Source organism: Argentina anserina, chromosome 7 (assembly GCF_933775445.1).
Source record: "Argentina anserina chromosome 7, drPotAnse1.1, whole genome shotgun sequence".
Classification (NCBI taxonomy): domain Eukaryota; kingdom Viridiplantae; phylum Streptophyta; class Magnoliopsida; order Rosales; family Rosaceae; genus Argentina; species Argentina anserina.
In genome coordinates this window covers 17,264,334-17,282,021 of record NC_065878.1, presented here as the reverse complement: position 1 = coordinate 17,282,021, position 17,688 = coordinate 17,264,334, and the positions used below count along the sequence as shown (strand labels likewise).

Genomic DNA, 17,688 nt, shown 5'->3' with positions numbered 1-17,688 from the left:
TAGCTTTGTATATTTTCGATCGAGTATGTTTACTACTCACTACTAAATCAGTTATTATAAATATTTTTTTTCTGAACGCCTGTACTCTTTCTGTGCCTTAGTCATACCGGATGTAAGGATCTTCATTCGTCTTCACAAGATGATCCGTGGTTCTTTTCTAATTTTCACCTCACACACATTTTGGGCATCATCATCATCTTCACTTCATCGTCATGTTGATACTAGAATTGTATAAATGGCTTACCTTATAAATACAAAATATTACGTTAAAATGCAAAATACTTGCCAGTTTCAGTAAATATCTCAAACTTGTTACTACTAGAATTACTCAAAAAGGCTTCCCCATTAATTGCAACATAACAATTTCAGTAAGAACTGAATTCCGAACTTTAATATATGGATTCGATTCGTGAAATAATTTAGTTCTAATTTGACCTAGCGCTATAATGATTGTTCCGTTTGCTCCTTTGGAAAACTAAACCAACTAATTAAAGTCCACTGAATTAGCTAGGGCTCACATTCTTCAACATATCATTTAAGGATCGAAGTGACTTGCACACAAAAACAAACAAATCTAAGGAGAGCCGTCCACACTCATCTCAGATCGAGAAGCTAGCATTTGCAATCTTCACAATCTTTGTGGCTTGTTTCTTTCTTTTATTGATTGGGCGTTAGCAGAGCCACTCGAGTCCACTTTAGCATTCACATATGCCTCCACCAAATTTTAAATAATCTTCAACAAATGAATCGAGTTTCTTACTTCAGAACAGTTCAGTTATACTATTCTAGCTAGTAACTCCATGAACGGTAAGTATCACAGAAGACCACCAGCTAGCCTTCAGCATGGGTTTAACTAGATTTGAGATAAATTCACAAATTCAAATGCATCCTATTTCTTTAATAAATTTAATTGGATCTCTTATACTCTCAAATGAGAACATTTAAATATATGTGCACTTAGTTAACAACAACTTAGTGTGATCTATTACAATTTCATTTGAATCCAGCTCATTGTCCATTATTATTTTTTATTTGAGACAATGTATTTTTTTTGAAAAAAAATATAAATAATTATACTCGTGTTCGCTTAAATGAGAAATTTTTTATATATGTCTCATATAACAACGTAGTGCGATCCACAACATTTTCATTAGAATCCAGCTCATTGTCTTCTTTATAAATATGATTACTTCTTCTAACGAATAGATACATCGATCACAACTACTGAGCTCGTGAACTAGCCTCATTAGTCTCTATTAAAATTTTACATGAACAACTCATTTGACGCAATGTCAAAATTTTATAAATTCTCTCTTTCAGCTTGCAGTCCTTTGTCTACCTCATTGTCACATAATCCACGAACCAGGAATCATGGATGTTTGAATAGTTAAGTGTTTCTACTCACTTTTTGAACGGTCATATAATTCAGTAAACTTAATTAAATACCTGTACTGAAATTTAATACTTGTGCCATGAACGAGGAAGAAAACCAGGTGCCAAGTACCTATTAACTGTGCTTTTAGAGTACGTACGTGAGATCTAGACAAGAATTATATATGTACCTGACAGATTAGTTTAGTAGTAGCAGAACATTAATATATATATGCTATACTTATAATTGGTATTCAGATTCCTAACTTTGTTGTGTAGAAATGAGCAAATCCAGCCGGATATCGAAGTTCGGGTAAGTGCGTGTTGGGAATTTTGATTGTGATTACCAGAGCCAGATTCATATCATTCTCATACTGTGCTCATACAAAATGTCCACTGGAACATCTTGTGTTCTGTTCTATTTCTGTTGCCGTCTTCCATCAGAAATTTTAAACATTGCCAGTGTAAGACTGTTAACGAAATTAACAGATGAACGAATCATAATAACTTTTAAAAGAGAATTGAATTTGATAGTCTCCCAACTTCTTCACCAAATGTGGATTTCATGGTAAACGTACTCCTTTCAAGCTTTATATTATTAGAACTCTTCTTTCCGAGTATTAGACTTCATTGCCACTCTTTCTGGGATTATCTCTGGATAAGGGCGCATTTGTGTCTCTTACGCACAGGTCGAATATCGGTTATGAAAAGATCGGCCAAGATCTATTATTTGCTTTGCCACACCTGAGATAAAAGACGCAGCAGATTCATATACTGACCTTAGTGATATAGGTACAGTCGTACAGAACGAGACCCGTTAGTGAAGTCCATATCGGTAATCGAAAGACCCGCCACCAAAAGCATTCGGAGCAGAAGTACTCTTCCCCCGCCATAATAGCACCACCTAGCTTCGCTGCATTGTGCACTGATTTCATATCAAATAAAGCTCGTGGTTGTCCTTAAAAGAAAACTTCTGTATTAAGTCTTAATGTGAATTCTATATCATAAAAGCTAGCTCAGCCCACCTGCTATTGATTGGGACTAATTCCTTTTTTATAACACCAGCTAGGCCCAATATGAAAACCATAACTAAGGAGATTTGCCATTACTATATGATCACAGATCACTGCAACAAATACAAACAATATATAGGCTATGAGCGAGTACTTAACGAAGTCCAGCAATGCATGTCCAGTAGTTATTATTGGAGTTGAACAACATTAATGGAACTCGAACGCAAGATAATTCATGGGGCATTTAGATATACATGTTTTACATTAAACTCACCTCTTAAATTTACACCCAACCTTATTTGTTAAGTTGATTATTAATTTTAAAAAATATTTTTTAGACGTGGATTATAAACCTAATTTTGTAAATAATTACAAAATATGCCACGATCACAAATAAAAAACCACAATCCTAATCTCATAGTAATTTACCTCATCCTAACCAAAATCACTTGAGATTATTCCATGATTAAATCTCAATTTATTAGTAACTGTTCCGGGAGAATTACTATTTTACCATTGTGTGTGTCTTAGCCTAATAGGTTTCCTGTTAGGAGATAGATTAACATCTCCGTAGTAGATTAGGACTCCGAATCCTACGGGATTGTGGTGTTGTAAATGCCTATATATAGGCCCCCATATCATTCAATAATATACAAGTATTTCATCCTCAAACACGTTATCAGCACGAAGTCCTAAAACCCTGAATCTTTTAGAGCCTTCCGAAATTTTTTCTTCTTCCCTTCCTCCGCCGCCGCAGCCCCTGCCTGCCCTCGCAGCCCCTGCCTGCCCTCGCAGCCCCTGCCCTCGCAAGCCCCGCAGCCCCACAGCCCTGCAGCCCCGCAGCACGCAGCCCTGCAGCCCCGCAGCACGCAGCCCTGCAGCCCCGCAGCTCCTGCACGCAGCCCCGCAGCCCCGCAGCGCTTCCTCCGCATTCGCTCCGCAAAAAAATCTTTTTACCCCGCAAGTTCCCGCATCAAATCACTCAAAATTGCTCCTCCCGCATATTCACGCAAGAGACGTGAAAGTCACAAACAAGGACTTCGCTCAAGAGAAGCTACTCCCGTATACTACAAACCCTCCAAGGTAAATTTTTCATAAACGTTCCCGCTTTTGAACGTATAGATATATTATATCGGGCGCTATTAGCCTTCTTCTTGTCTTAACTCCGGCCTTTCTTATAACGCCGATGAGACTATAGAGGGATGAGTTTCCCCTCTTGGTCGATGGTTTCTGTGTGACGGTCCTGGGGGAGTCACGATTGTTTTGAAAGGGAAGTTAATCGATTTTCGTGTGGTCGCCTGAGTGCACCGCTGTTTTGGGTGCGATCATGAGTATCGCCGCTTGCATCGATTTTTCTTGTGACCATATACGTCACCCCTTCTAATTCCTATTATACTTGAATCTAATCGATTCCGTATTCGTTTTGTAGATGTCATCGCCATCTCGACCGGAATTTGGCCTTCTTGATCTAGAAGGAAAGGAATACCACCGCTGGGTTTCCGACATGGAACTCGCTTTCGAGAGCCGAGGGATTGAAGGCATGTTTGCCGACCCTCCTGCTGATTTCCCACCCATGGCTAAGACTCAGACTCTCATCTTTATGAGACGTCACATCCATGCAACTCTCAAGAGGCAATACTTGAACGTAAAAGATCCTAAAGAATTATGGGACAAACTACGCTTGCGGTACAACAACGTTCATGATAAGCTTCTTCCTGAATTGACCGTTAGATGGGACAACATCCGTCTATTGGACTATAAGAGAGTGGATGATTTCAATCAGGATATGCTATGCTTGCAATCCGATCTTGGCACCGTTGGTGTCATCAAGACCGACCTAGATCTTCTCAATAAGACATTGGACACGTTTCCAATCAACTATGAGGTTCAAGCTCATACGTACCGCACTCATGTAGAGGAAGGGAAGATCCGGTCTTTTGCCGACTTAATGGCACTCTTAGCTAAGAAGGAGAGACATTCTGAGATTCTCCTCAACAACAACAATAGACCTGTTGGCACTAAAAGAATTTATACGCCACAGGCTAACTATGGGAAAGCTCCTAAGCAAAAGAATCAATCAAGGAACGCTCCATATCAGCACCAAAATAACAACTCTCGCGGTGGGAGGCAACAAGGCCGATCTCGGCCTCGGTCCAATACATGGACCCATGATGGTGGCGGCGCCGCACCCTCAGGGGGAGGCCGTACCCGTCCCACACTCCAAGGAGGCCGTGCGCCTCCTAATGCCTCCACTTCCGGTAATGGCAAGTCTCCATGCTTCAAATGTGGCTCCTTCAAGCACTTTAATCGCGATTGTCGCGCTAGCAAAGAGATGATCAAGGCTTACTCCGCCTACAAGAAGTTTCTACAACCCGAATCGAATCATGTGGATGAGGACCATGAGATCGAGACTCACCATATCTCCATGAAACCCGAACCCCTTGCTTATAAAGCTAGGCCTCCGGTTGCTACCATGGATACTCCCGACTTTGATTAGTCGTTTTAGCTTCTTTAGCTTTATGATTCAAGTATTGTTATGGCCGACCGCCATTATTATTTTCATTGACTTTGTAATAGCCTTTTGCTTTTGGAATTAGAAGTTCATGTGTGATGTATTAAAGATTGGCATTCAATAAAATTTCTCAATTCTTGCTTACAAGACGATCTCTTTGAGAATTTTATTTACCCGACACTTAGCATGATGATCAACGTGTGCAACTCACGTGGTTTTTAAATTGGACGCTTTTGGGTTACATGGGACCCCAATAGCACTACATTGTGAATTTGGAACTTAAAATTCGGAAAACGAACCTCGGAACGTCGAAAAACGACGTCGTTTTGCCTTGGCCGGCCCCGGTTACTATTCCGGCGTTTCCGGCACGTTTTGCCGGCGTATTCGCCGTCTTCCGGCCATTTACCGGCGTTTCCGGCACCGCCACTCGGTTCCTGCCGGCGTCGCCTGTCGGACCTGAAGTCCCGGCCTCCATACCGGCCAGTTTCGACAGCCGGCGGCCGGTTTTTCCGGCAATCGGTGCCGCCGGTTTTCCACCGAGTTTTTCGACGATTTTTTCGTCGTTTTCTCGTGATTTCTTCCGGCATATTGCAGCAGCCCCTGCTGCCACGTTTTCCTCGTCCAAAATTCACCCGGTTTAGAGTTCTTTTGACATGGTTTCCCAGTTTGTTTTTCCGGTTTTCTCCAAGTCTGTTATATGCACTCACCGGTACTCTTTGTGTGTGTTTCCACACCATTTTTGGATGGTTTATACCACCCTAGTTTACTGTTTGGTATTTCACTGCTTCAATACCATGATTTCCAACTCTTTAGTTGAAGAATGTAGTACTATTGCCATGTGATACATTCGATGGAATCGCGCTTTGTTCCGATTCCCTTTCTTACAATATCCTACGGCGTATTGTATAGAATTGTTCCCGTGTCGCTGACTCTCTTAATTGTCATTTTGTAGATGTCCCGCGGTGAAATCGAATGTCTAGCTGATTGCGGAACCACCCACACCGTCCTACGGCACATGCAGTTGTTCACGGATCTAGTGTTTTCGACTTCTTCGATGACTACAATGATTGGCTCGAAATCCATCATTCAAGGAAGAGGCACTGCTTCTTTCATGTTGCCTAATGGTACGACTCTTAACGTCGTAGACGCTCTTTATGCGCCGAAGTCTCCCCGCACCTTGCTAAGTTTTAAGGACATACGTGCCAATGGTTTTCACCTCGATACTTATGTTGAGAATGGAGAGGAATATATTTGCGTTACCTCTGAGAAAGCAGGCCATCGCCGCATCTTAGAGAAGATGAAGAGTCTTGGGAATGGTTTGTATCTTACTTCCATTCGGATCTTTGAATCATATGCGGTTGAACGCAACTTTTGTGATTCGGACTCTTATATGCTTTGGCATGCCCGTCTCGGGCACCCTGGACGTGATATGATGATTAGAATTCTTAAGAATTCACATGGTCATCCATTTTTCAAGTCCCGGAAGCGATTGGAGGATCACCTCACCCGTGCTCCGCACGGTGAGGCCGTGCCTACCCATGCACCGCATGGCGCGGCCGAGCATGCCCCACTCGGCAGCTCCTCGGCTTTCATGCCGTCGGTGGCGGCATCCCCTCCTTCACAGGAGCTTGTGATGCCTCCCGTGCTTTCACATGCCTCCATGGCAATTTCTGATGCCCATCGCTCGTTTTGCAAAGCTTGTTCTCTTGCTAAATTTCAAGGAAGTCCTTCTTTTGCGAAGGCTTCAACCGAGAACATTCCATTCTTACAACGTATCCAAGGTGACATTTGTGGACCTATTCAACCAGAATGCGGACTTTTTCGATCTTTTATGGTATTGGTTGATGCATCGACGCGTTGGTCACACGTCGCATTGCTATCCACAAGGAATGCTGCATTTGCTAAGTTATTAACTGAGATCATCAAACTTCGGGCTCACCACCCCGATTATACTATCAAATCCATTCGTTTGGATAATGCTGGAGAATTCACCTCCAAAACTTTTGATGATTACTGCATGTCTATTGGGATCGAAGTTGAACATCCTGTTCCTCATGTTCATTCACAGAACGGTCTAGCAGAGGCTACCATCAAGCGTATTCAGCTTGTTGCTCGGGCAATGGTTACGGGTACTAACCTGCCGGTCTCTGCGTGGGGATATGCAGTGTTGCATGCAGCGACACTTATTCGTTTCCGACCCGCGGCTAACCAAGCGTTTAGTGCGTACCAGATGGTAACTGGTTACGAACCTAATATTTCACACTTACGCATCTTTGATTGCGCCGTTTATGTGCCTATTACGCCTCCGTTGCGTACTAAGATGGGTCCTCAGAGACGATTAGGTATCTATGTTGGCTATAATTCTCCAACGATTGTCCGCTACTTAGAACCAACCACCGGAGATCTCTTTACTGCAAGATTTGCAGATTGTCACTTTGATGAGACATGCTTCCCGTCGTTAGGGGGAGATGAGAATGTTATCATTCCAAATGAACGTCAGGAATTGACGTGGTGTGTCCCCACTATGTCTCATTATGATCCCCGCACTGCTCAAAGTGAGTTAGAAGTGCAACGCATTATCGACCTCCAGAAAGTCGCGGATTCGATGCCCCGACGGCTTTGTAGATATTGCTAAAGTGACGAGATCAAACATACCCGCTGCGAACGTACCGGCACGGTTGGATGTCCCGAAATACGGGCGTGGAAGACAAGCTCCTGGACCTAGCAACGTTGGCACCGCCCCTGACAGTGGGACGGAGGCCGACGGCGGCACCACCGTACGCCGTGGTGTTGCCGGCGCCCCTTGTGGCGACGATGCTGAGATGGCCCGGCATGGAGCAGCTTCGGCCTCGGCTCCTCAAAGAAAAAGGGGGAGACCGATAAACTCTAGGGATTCAAAACCTAGAAAGAAGCGAATGACTAAGGCACAACGCGTCATCAACGATGAATCACCATTGTATGAAGTTGTCTCTGATTACAGCTATGTCCATGAATCAACTCAAGTGTTACCGTGGGACGCTATGGAACCTTGTTTGATGCCAGAGAACAACGAAATCTCAGTGAACTACACAAGTGAGCAGTCGGTCCGAAACCGAGCCACTACATGCATTGATGACGTTTTCGCTTATTCCGTCGCACTTGAGATCATATCTGAAGACGACGTTGAACCTCGCTCTGTAGCTGAATGCAAACGCAGAGCAGATTGGCCGAAGTGGAAGGAAGCAATCCAGGCAGAACTTGACTCATTAGCGAAGCGAGAAGTCTTCGGAAAGGTTGAATTGACTCCAAGAGATGTCAAACCTGTTGTACATAAATGGGTCTTCGTTCGTAAGCGTAATGAGATGAACGAGATCATGCGTTAGAAGGCAAGACTCGTGGCGCAAGGATTCTCACAACGACCTGGTATTGACTATGAAGAGACTTATTCTCCTGTTATGGACATCATTACCTTCCGCTACCTTATTAGTCTGGTAGTGTCTGAAAGACTAAACATGCAGCTTATGGATGTGGTCACAGCTTATCTCTATGGGGATCTTGACGCAGAGATATACATGAAAGCTCCTGAGGGACTACCTTTACCTCCATCAAGTGCCTCCAGACCACAGAGTGCTCATGCAGTCAGATTACGTCATTCATTGTACGGGTTAAAGCAATCCGGAAGAATGTGGTACAATCGGTTGCATCAATACTTGGTGAGAAGGGGTTACAAGAATGATGAACTATGCCCATGTGTGTTCATACGAAAGACAAATTCCGGATTCGTCATCGTTGCGGTCTACGTTGATGACATGAACATAATCGGTACTCTTGATGAGATTGAAGAGACCGTGTCTTATCTGAAGTCGGAATTTGAGATGAAAGACCTAGGGAGGACGAAATTCTATCTCGGCCTTGAGCTTGTGCATAGGGCCGACGGCATCTTGGTGCATCAGTCAAATTACACGCAGAAGATGCTTCGACGTTTCAATATGGATCTATGCAATCGATTGTCTACTCACATGGTCGTCCGAAGTCTAGATATCAAGAAGGATCCCTTCCGTCCTAAAGAGGATGATGAAGACGTTCTTGGTCTTGAAGTTCCATACCTTAGTGCGATTGGGGCACTATTGTATCTTGCTCAATGCACTAGACCGGACATATCTTTCGCAGTGAACTTATTGGCTAGATTTAGCTCCGCACCTACGCTACGTCATTGGAATGGAATCAAGCATTTGTTTCGATACTTGAAAGGTTCCATTGACATGGGATTGTTCTACCCCTATTGCAGAGAGAACACCACCACGGTATCTCCCCACACCACCGCCGTCGCCGACCCCGGCCTTGCCGCCGTACGCCGCAGCGACGCCGCCGGCCGCCATGGCGTGGAGACCGTGCGCGGTGCCGAGAGCAGCAACCGGTCCCGTGCAGCTCTTTCCCCCGATGCAAAGACTCCAAACAACTTGTTAGTTGGTTATGCCGACGCAGGGTACCTCTCTGACCCTCACAAGGCTCGTTCTCAAACCGGTTATGTGTTTACCATTGGGAATACGGCGATATCTTGGAGATCCACAAAGCAATCTCTTGTTGCTACTTCTTCGAATCACGCGGAGATCATCGCTCTCCATGAAGCAGTGAAAGAATGTGTTTGGCTACGATCACTTGTTCGCCATATTCGTGATTCTTGTGGATTAGTCTCTACAACTGATCAACCTACGTGCATTTATGAAGATAATGCTGCTTGCATAGAGCAGACGAAGTTAGGTTTCATCAAGGGAGACAACACCAAGCATATTTCGCCTAAGTTCTTCTACAACGTTCAACAACAGAAGTTCTTGAATGTTCAGATCAATCAAGTGAGTTTAGAATCCAATGTTGCGGATTTGTTCACTAAGTCTTTGCCTAAATCTACTTTTGTGGAACATGTGAAGAGCATTGGCATGCGTCGTTTATCGGAACACTAGAGTTTGGTAGACTTCAGGGGGAGTCTATATCACATGTTAAGATCCTTAAATAGTTGGTGCGTTGTGCTCTTTTTCCCTTCGATCAAGATTTTGTTTTACACAAGAGGTTTTTGTTTTGCTTGACAAGGTTTTTACCGAGGCAACGATGTGTGCACCATGCAACCTAGGCATGCGACACAAGGGGGAGTGTTCCGGGAGAATTACTATTCTACCCTTGTGTGTGTCTTAGCCTAATAGGTTTCCTGTTAGGAGATAGATTAGCATCTCCGTAGTAGATTAGGACTCCGAATCCTACGGGATTGTGGTGTTGTAAATGCCTATATATAGGCCCCCATATCATTCAATAATATACAAGTATTTCATCCTCAAACAGTAACTTAATTATAGATAATTTTTAACCTTAAATATTAAAACTAATATATATTGTAGAATCATGAAGATTTGGTATTTATCTTAAATTTAAATGATTGAGTTGATTGCTACGTATCCAACTCATATTTCTTAAATCTTTCGTTTTGGTTTCAAAATTTTCTATTACATAGGTAATATATGACCTTTCTAGTGAGGGATTTTTTTTAAATGGATAGGTTACTTGACCAACTTCTAGATTACATTTCAACATCTCCACCGTTTAGCTTTTAGAGTTTAATGTGTAGATCATCTCTATAAAATTTTAGCAAAATTAGAGGTCTTGAAGACATTAAAAAATGAGATTTAAACTTTTAAGCATGAACGGTTCATGTTTGACAGATTTGACGCGTCCATTGCTTTCACCAAGTTTGATACCTTAATGGTACCCATTTGGCTTATATGGAAATGTAATTGAAAATTAGTTAATGAGTTATCCCTTTAAAATATCCAAAAAATTGATCCCTTAGTGGAAGAGCCCTCTAGGTAATATTTGTTAAGAAAGTTAGTCGGTATCATTCATACTAATTACATGCCTAACATAAATGTTTGTTTGATTCCATCATACTTATTAAAATATACTTGATTAATAGGAACCGTTTGATGATATACTTAACCTCTAAGAGTTAGTTAGGTAAAATACATAACAATTATAACATAAAGATTTACGTAAAACACTTGAATTATATGAGTTTTTTTTAATATCTCATTAAGAGGTGTATTGTTTTAGATACCTCATTATGTGTTACTGATGTGTGTCTTGTTTACAATAAGAAAATATACATATAAGAAAAATAACATTATCTATAAAAAAGATGAGTACTTTACGATAAAGAACTTTTAATATAAGAAAATGTACATACAAGGAAGACAACATTGTCTTGTTTAAAATAAGAAAATATACCTATAAGCAAGACAATATTATTAGGAAAACGATTAGTACCTTACGATGATGAACTTTTAGCATAAGAAAATAATCAAAATATACCTACAAAAGAGACAATATTGTCTTGTTTAAAATAAGAAAATATACATATAAGAATGACAAAATTATCTAGGAAAAAGATGAGTATCTTATGAAGAAAAGCTTTTAATATAAGTATAAAGTACTTACCAAATCTTTTTATATTTCTTGATGTTATATCTCCAAACTTTTTCTTCTCTTTCAATAATCTTTCTTCAAGTATGACTAGGAGATGTAGGCGAGAAGTACCATGCATTATTGCCCTTGTCTTGCGCATCTCTCATTCTCTCAATATTATGCGGTAACATTTGGTCTCATTGGAAAAAAATATGCATGAAACTGTTTCAAAATAGACTACCTACATATAAGAAAGATAAGAACTACACATTATAAATGAAATGAGCATATATATATATATATATATATATATATATATATATATAGAATGTGTGTTCGTGTCAGAAACATAAAAATAAAGATCATTTAAGGAAATAAAAATTGATTAGTCGTAACTACTTTTTTAGGACATGTTTTCTTTTTTCAACCAGAAAGGTAAAAAAAAAAAAACCATTCAAAACGAAAAAAATGAATTTATAGAAATAAAACCTATGAGCAATGTTGATACAATTCATTTGTGTAGATTTAAAAATTATTTGGGTGTGGGGTTAACTTCAAATGGGGCTCCAAAATTAGGTTTATGTCTAATTTCCTCTATATTCATCTGCTGGTGCATTTTGGTAGTGTGTAACCTATGTAGCACGGACACGAACACGAGTGTCCATATTGGACACGATTCGATACGTAGACACGGCATATAGAACTTTTTTGGATACGGACACGTGGTGGACACGTTAATTAAAATTATTTTAATATATATATATATATATATTTATTAAAACAATTTGAAAATATTTAGATGTATATATATTAAAGTGTGCATAAATAAAACAAGAACTGAATCTGTTGGAATGGTTAAGGATTTGTTGGGTCATTTGGATGACCAAGGTTCGAATCCCACCACAAATATTTCTATTTTTATCATGAGTTTGTCTCCTTATATATATATATATTAAAGTGTGCATAAATATAACAAAAACTAAATTTGTTGGAATGGTTGAGGAGTTGTTGGGTGCCTTGGATGACCGAGGTTCGATTCTCACCATAAGCAATTTCACTTTTATTATGAGTTGGTGTGTGTCCGAGCGTGTCCGACAATACGGACCCTAGAAGCCGTGTCCGTGTTTCATAGTGTGTAACTGTGTTTATATGACTTTGGACAAATTTTCAGATAAACCTAGTTATTTTGAACAACTCTATCTGTAGACGCTTGTATCTCTAGTTATACAAAGCCTTCACTGCTTCAATGAATTCCGGTTCATCACATATACATTCTCCTTTTATAGTTTCATAGCCTCTCTATAGGGAAAACCTCTCTTTAGTCTCGCTACCAATTCAATCAGTTTCCTTTATCCTGCATTTCTAAATGGCCGCTTCCTCCACCACCGGTCCCGCTGTATGGAACTTCATGACCATAAATTAAGCTTGACGGATCCAACTACATATTTCATGTAGCCGGCTGGCTCAGTTGGTCCCTCTTCTCCGTTAGCAAAGGTCTCGTGGGCATTTCATACTGAGGACCAACGTTTTGCATAACGATTGTGCAAAAGGATTTCCAACTACCAATTGATCAGCAAGTGAGTTGGTTTTGTTCAAATAGCTGGTCGGATATAGACAATGCACCACGATTGTGCGCATGAATCACGGGTCATAGACACATTGCTAGCTGGAAGGTTATGGTTGTTATGAGCCGTGAATCTGTGATGAATTGGATGATTCATTGAAGCTCTGAAGACTAATCCATTTGCCAAGTGTCGTCTAGTGTCATATATAATGAGCATGTTAAATGGTTCCATTGTCTATCAAAAGATGGAAAAACATTCGATCTATGTACGTAACCTTGGCTGCAAAATGCATCCGAACAAACATCTCAAGCTAAACTTCGAAACCAGAACACCTAGCCTTCCTTCATAGTTTGCTAGCCAGTGTGCGTGGTTATGCTAATTTAACAGTTCCCAAGCTCTTTAGGATTTCGGTAGTAAGAACTAGCTAGTAGTTAGTTGTATAAATTAAATACCCCTATAAGAGCATCTCCAACAGTTATGATAAAACCAAAATTATCTCTATTGTAAAGGAAAAACACTATATTATGGCTCCTACAACTCATGTAAACCATTTCCTATTAAACAGAAAATGGTAAGAACTAGTTAGTAGTTAGTTGTATAAATTAAATACCCCTATAAGAGCATCTCCAACAGTTATGATAAAACCAAAATTATCTCTATTGTAGAGGAAAAACACTATATTATAGCTCCAACAACTCATGTAAACCATTTTTTTTCAATACAAAAAAAACTCATGTAAACCATTTTCTATTATACATAAAGTGGGATGAGATTATGAGAGAATGAAAATCTCTAAATTTATAAAATTCTCAAAACTTGTATAATTTATTAAAAATTCTCAAAACTTTAATACTTGCATTTACAACTCTCTCTATCTCTTCCTAAAATAAAAAAAAGTTAATAAAGTCAAATATTAATATTCTTTAATCAAAACAAATATATATTTATTGAGTTATGTATAAATGCATTTAATTTTTCTAAATGATACATAAGAGTCGTTGGAATTTGTGATTTTTTTTATAGAAATTTTGTGATTTCATCTTTTATAATAAAGAATTTTTAAACGGTTGAAAATGTTTTAAGAAATCAGTCTCATACGTACGTACCAGGATCGATGCCAGCAGGAAAGTAAAGACGAGCGCGCGGGACACTTGTATCTTCATTAAATCTTAGCGTCCTTTGTTACAGATTCGCAACTGGTTGTTGAGATCCCCATACTAGCAAAATATTTGTAGATCGAAAGTTGGGATTTCAGTATGTGGCAGAAGATGAGTTTAGCCAGGTATACATATCAGACAATTGGATAAAATTGATACAGTCGGCAACACAGGTAAGCTACTACTTCCATATGTCCCCATAACAAGGTTCCACTTGGTACTTGTGACTTGTGAGGGTGATTGGGTTGACTTGGACTTCAAGTGATCATCAATCATCTATAGGATTTCCCTAACAAAAATTGTCTTTTCGGATAATTCACGCTCACAAACTCTTCAAAAGGTTTGCATTTGTAAACTTTACTGAAATGACATCCAATACATACATATAGATTACAGATCGATTATTATACATATGGTATTGTTTAATCTTGTGTTATGCACTTATGCATGTGCTTGTAAAACTACAACTCTTCAAATTCCCGATCCAAAAATATTAGATCGATGATAAACCGGCTTTGACATTAACACCAAATTAATGACCAGCTAAAGTAGCACATATATCGAGTTGATCATCTTCTGGTGTTGTTTTATTTATTTATTAATGATGTTGGTTTGATTATATTTGTTCATACTTTCTTGAGTTTGTTAAATAATGAAGCTTATTCCTTTGGTTAGTTTGGTATATATGAAACGAAACTTGGACGAAGACACTAAATAACATGCCATATAAATGTATAATTTACTTCTGCCGCTAAAACTTAGCAAGGTCTTGCTATTTCAAAATCAAAGCAATAATAGTTCTTTTCGTTATCATCGTGATATCATGATGACGAAAATGATGAGGAAAGTCAAAGAGGCTGACTTTGACAAGAAGAAAACTGAGAGAAAATAGTAATAATGGAATGCACGGGCATCCTTACCGTGCCAGCATTATTATTGTCAGAAAGAGAACAGATTAAACGTAGCTTAACTACCAATAACATGCAAGCTTTGCTAGCTAGCCCGAGTTAACTGGTCGTCAGACATTAGCTAGTTAGCTACATATTTTCCACAATATGGTACTCGATTCTTAGGACCCTATTTAAGGTCTCCCTCTTACTCTTCAACCTTCACCTTCTTATTCTTCCATAAGCTCAACTTTCCCAGATTCTGATCAGAATGCCCGTCTGAAGTAGTACTACTTCTTACCTGATGGCCCTTCTGTATATCTTGTTGATTTTCTTGGCTCATCCTCTCACCCAAGTGAGCTCGGAAGCTAGAGTTATCGCTTCCATGAGGTCAGTGGATCAATCATATGATTTAAATCCTTCGACCTACGTATCACTTAGACCTAAAAAGGGCCGTGTTCCGGAAGTGTTCGGAAACCCGAAAGTCGTCGAGGGTTGCTTACCTAAAGGATTTCGTCGCTCTTCTGCTCCTAGCCGCTATGTGAATGATCACCCTCTTGACTCAACATTGTGTTCTTCTTCAAGCAAGCGCGTGAATAATCCATGAAAAAGTCGATCTAGAGGGTCGTTTTATTATGTAATGGGGAATATGTACGTGGTGCATCAGAAGCTCAATTTTCTGTTATTAACTTATTATAGAAGAAACTATGGAGATGTAAATTTTATCGTTCTACATATAGAATTATAGACAGTAACATTACGCACATTTGTTCAATAATATGGAATAAGGCATTAATTTGACATGAGACTTATCTCCAGACACGTATCTAGTCTATCTACACACACAAACACACATTTGGCTCTCAATCATGTATGATTTGCGCGCGACTCTTTTTCTGGCCGGCCTATTACATTTAGGCGGGGTCAGCTAAGAGCCATGAAGTAACTTGTAGCCTCTTGGAGGTGATCCTATGGATCAGAGATACCTAATAAAATCCTAACTACAAGGCATCTAGGAAATAAGTATCTAACATATACCGATCGACTAGCTAGGACTTGTTGGGTGGAAGGCAGGAAGCTGGATTAGAATCACTAGATTGAATTATTGAAAGAAATGACGCAAAAGACGGAGAAAGGGAAGTAAAGCCTAAAGAAATATATGTAGATGGCCTTATATATCTATGCATGGGGTGATAATGTTTTCTGAGGTATAACAAACTTTGTCTACATAATCTTCATAGCTCAAAGCCTCAAAAATCAAAACTTGTAGGACATGTGTTAGGATTGCGGCTCAAAACTGATTCATTGTTTATTTTGGATTCATTACTTCTGAATGATTTGAGTAAACTATTCTAGTGTATCTATGATTCTTAGAGTTTTCCTTAGAAGTGAATAGGACATCAGATGGATGGTTTTAAGCGTGGTCAACAAGACGTGGTAGAGGAAATCATCCCAAGATATCGTATCTCTTGGTTCATGGAGCATAGATGTCAAGGGTGAGTATAGCACTTGGGGGAGGCTCTGCATTTTAAAGGAATTTTGTGAGTATGATCTGTTGTGGATCAATTGAGAGTTCAGATATCTGGAGAGATACGAGATTTGAGAGTTTATGTGATTTAGAGAGTTCTCTATTATGAGAATTTAGGTTGTGAGAAGACAGATTATTTAAGAGTGTTCAGTTGTAATCTTCTTCTTGTTTAGTGAATCCACCATCACCATCACTGGAGGACGTAGGTCAACTATTTTGATTTAATCTCATTAATTCTTATGTTCGCTTGTATTGTTAGTAGTTATTGTCTTCAATTAGTTTCGGTCTTGGGATATGGAGTTCGGAAGGTGACCCGAATTTCCTAACAAGTGGTATTAGAGCCTTAGGCTCGTGGTACTCCAAGGTTCCATGAAGGAGCAGAGGAATGAGGATTGAAGACGTTGAGACAGAAGTTTTTTAAGAGGAAGATCCAGTATTTAGAAGGGAGCTTTGTTCAAGGTGAAACTGTTGGTTCTGTTGAGAGTTTTGTTCAAGGTGGAAAGATTTGCAATCTTAGTTCCTATTGGAATTCAAGGGAGATGAGCAATAGTGAATATGGAGGAACAAAATTTGCTTCTAGGAGTGAAAAGTTTCAAGAGCAACCAACATTCCAGCAATCCTTAAAGGGAGGCAGACTCGTAAGGATCCCGACACAAGTTTGTGGTAGAGATATGCTAGCTCATACATATTCCATAATTGAGAAGTCACTTGCTTCAGAGAGTGATAAATTTAAGGAGCAAACTTTGTGTTCTAAGAATGATGAATCTAGAGAAGGTACCATTGAGGTTGGAGAATTTGTTCAGAGGAATGTTTCTCGCGGTGAGTTGTACAAACCATTGAAAGATGCTCCTATTAGGTTTGACAACTTTCATGAAGACTTGAATTGCATGCAAGTCGCTGCGATGTGCGTGTTTGAGGGAAAGAGTTATTGTCCAAGGGTCAAGTTTGAGTGTTTCTCAAACTTGGCTATCTCCTCTTACCATTGAGGGCGCTGAGAAGCGCATTGAGGTGTAGTGGTGATCGTGGCTCGTTGAGAAGACCCAAAGAAGCTTGAATTTAGTGGAAGGTTGGAGATTTTTGAGCCAAGGTGGAAATTGTTAGGATTGCGGCTCAAAACTGATTCATTGTCTATTTTGGATTTATTAATTCTGAAGGATTTGGGTAAGCTATTATAGTGTATCTAGGATTCTTAGAGTTTTCCTTAGAAGTGAGGGTTTAAGATTCCT

General features: G+C 39.8%; 1 protein-coding gene across 1 annotated transcript; it reads left to right on the top strand.

The window, feature by feature from the left end:
- The first annotated feature begins 3,366 nt into the window (after positions 1-3,366).
- Positions 3,367-17,448, top strand: LOC126803689 (uncharacterized). Its single transcript, XM_050531446.1, has 3 exons — positions 3,367-3,467; positions 3,814-4,399; positions 16,958-17,448. Exons 2-3 carry the CDS (start codon positions 3,814-3,816, stop codon positions 17,446-17,448), a joined length of 1,077 nt encoding a protein of 358 aa, XP_050387403.1. The 5' UTR covers positions 3,367-3,467.
- The last annotated feature ends 240 nt before the right edge of the window (positions 17,449-17,688 follow it).

Bases quoted from the DNA above. Each gene is read 5' to 3' on its own strand.
- LOC126803689 (XM_050531446.1), top strand. From the start codon at position 3,814: ATGTCATCGCCATCTCGACCGGAATTTGGCCTTCTTGATCTAGAAGGA. The intron at 4,400-16,957 runs GCACTAAAAGAA...GTTTTGTTCAAG, and splicing joins CAACAACAATAGACCTGTTG to GTGGAAAGATTTGCAATCTT.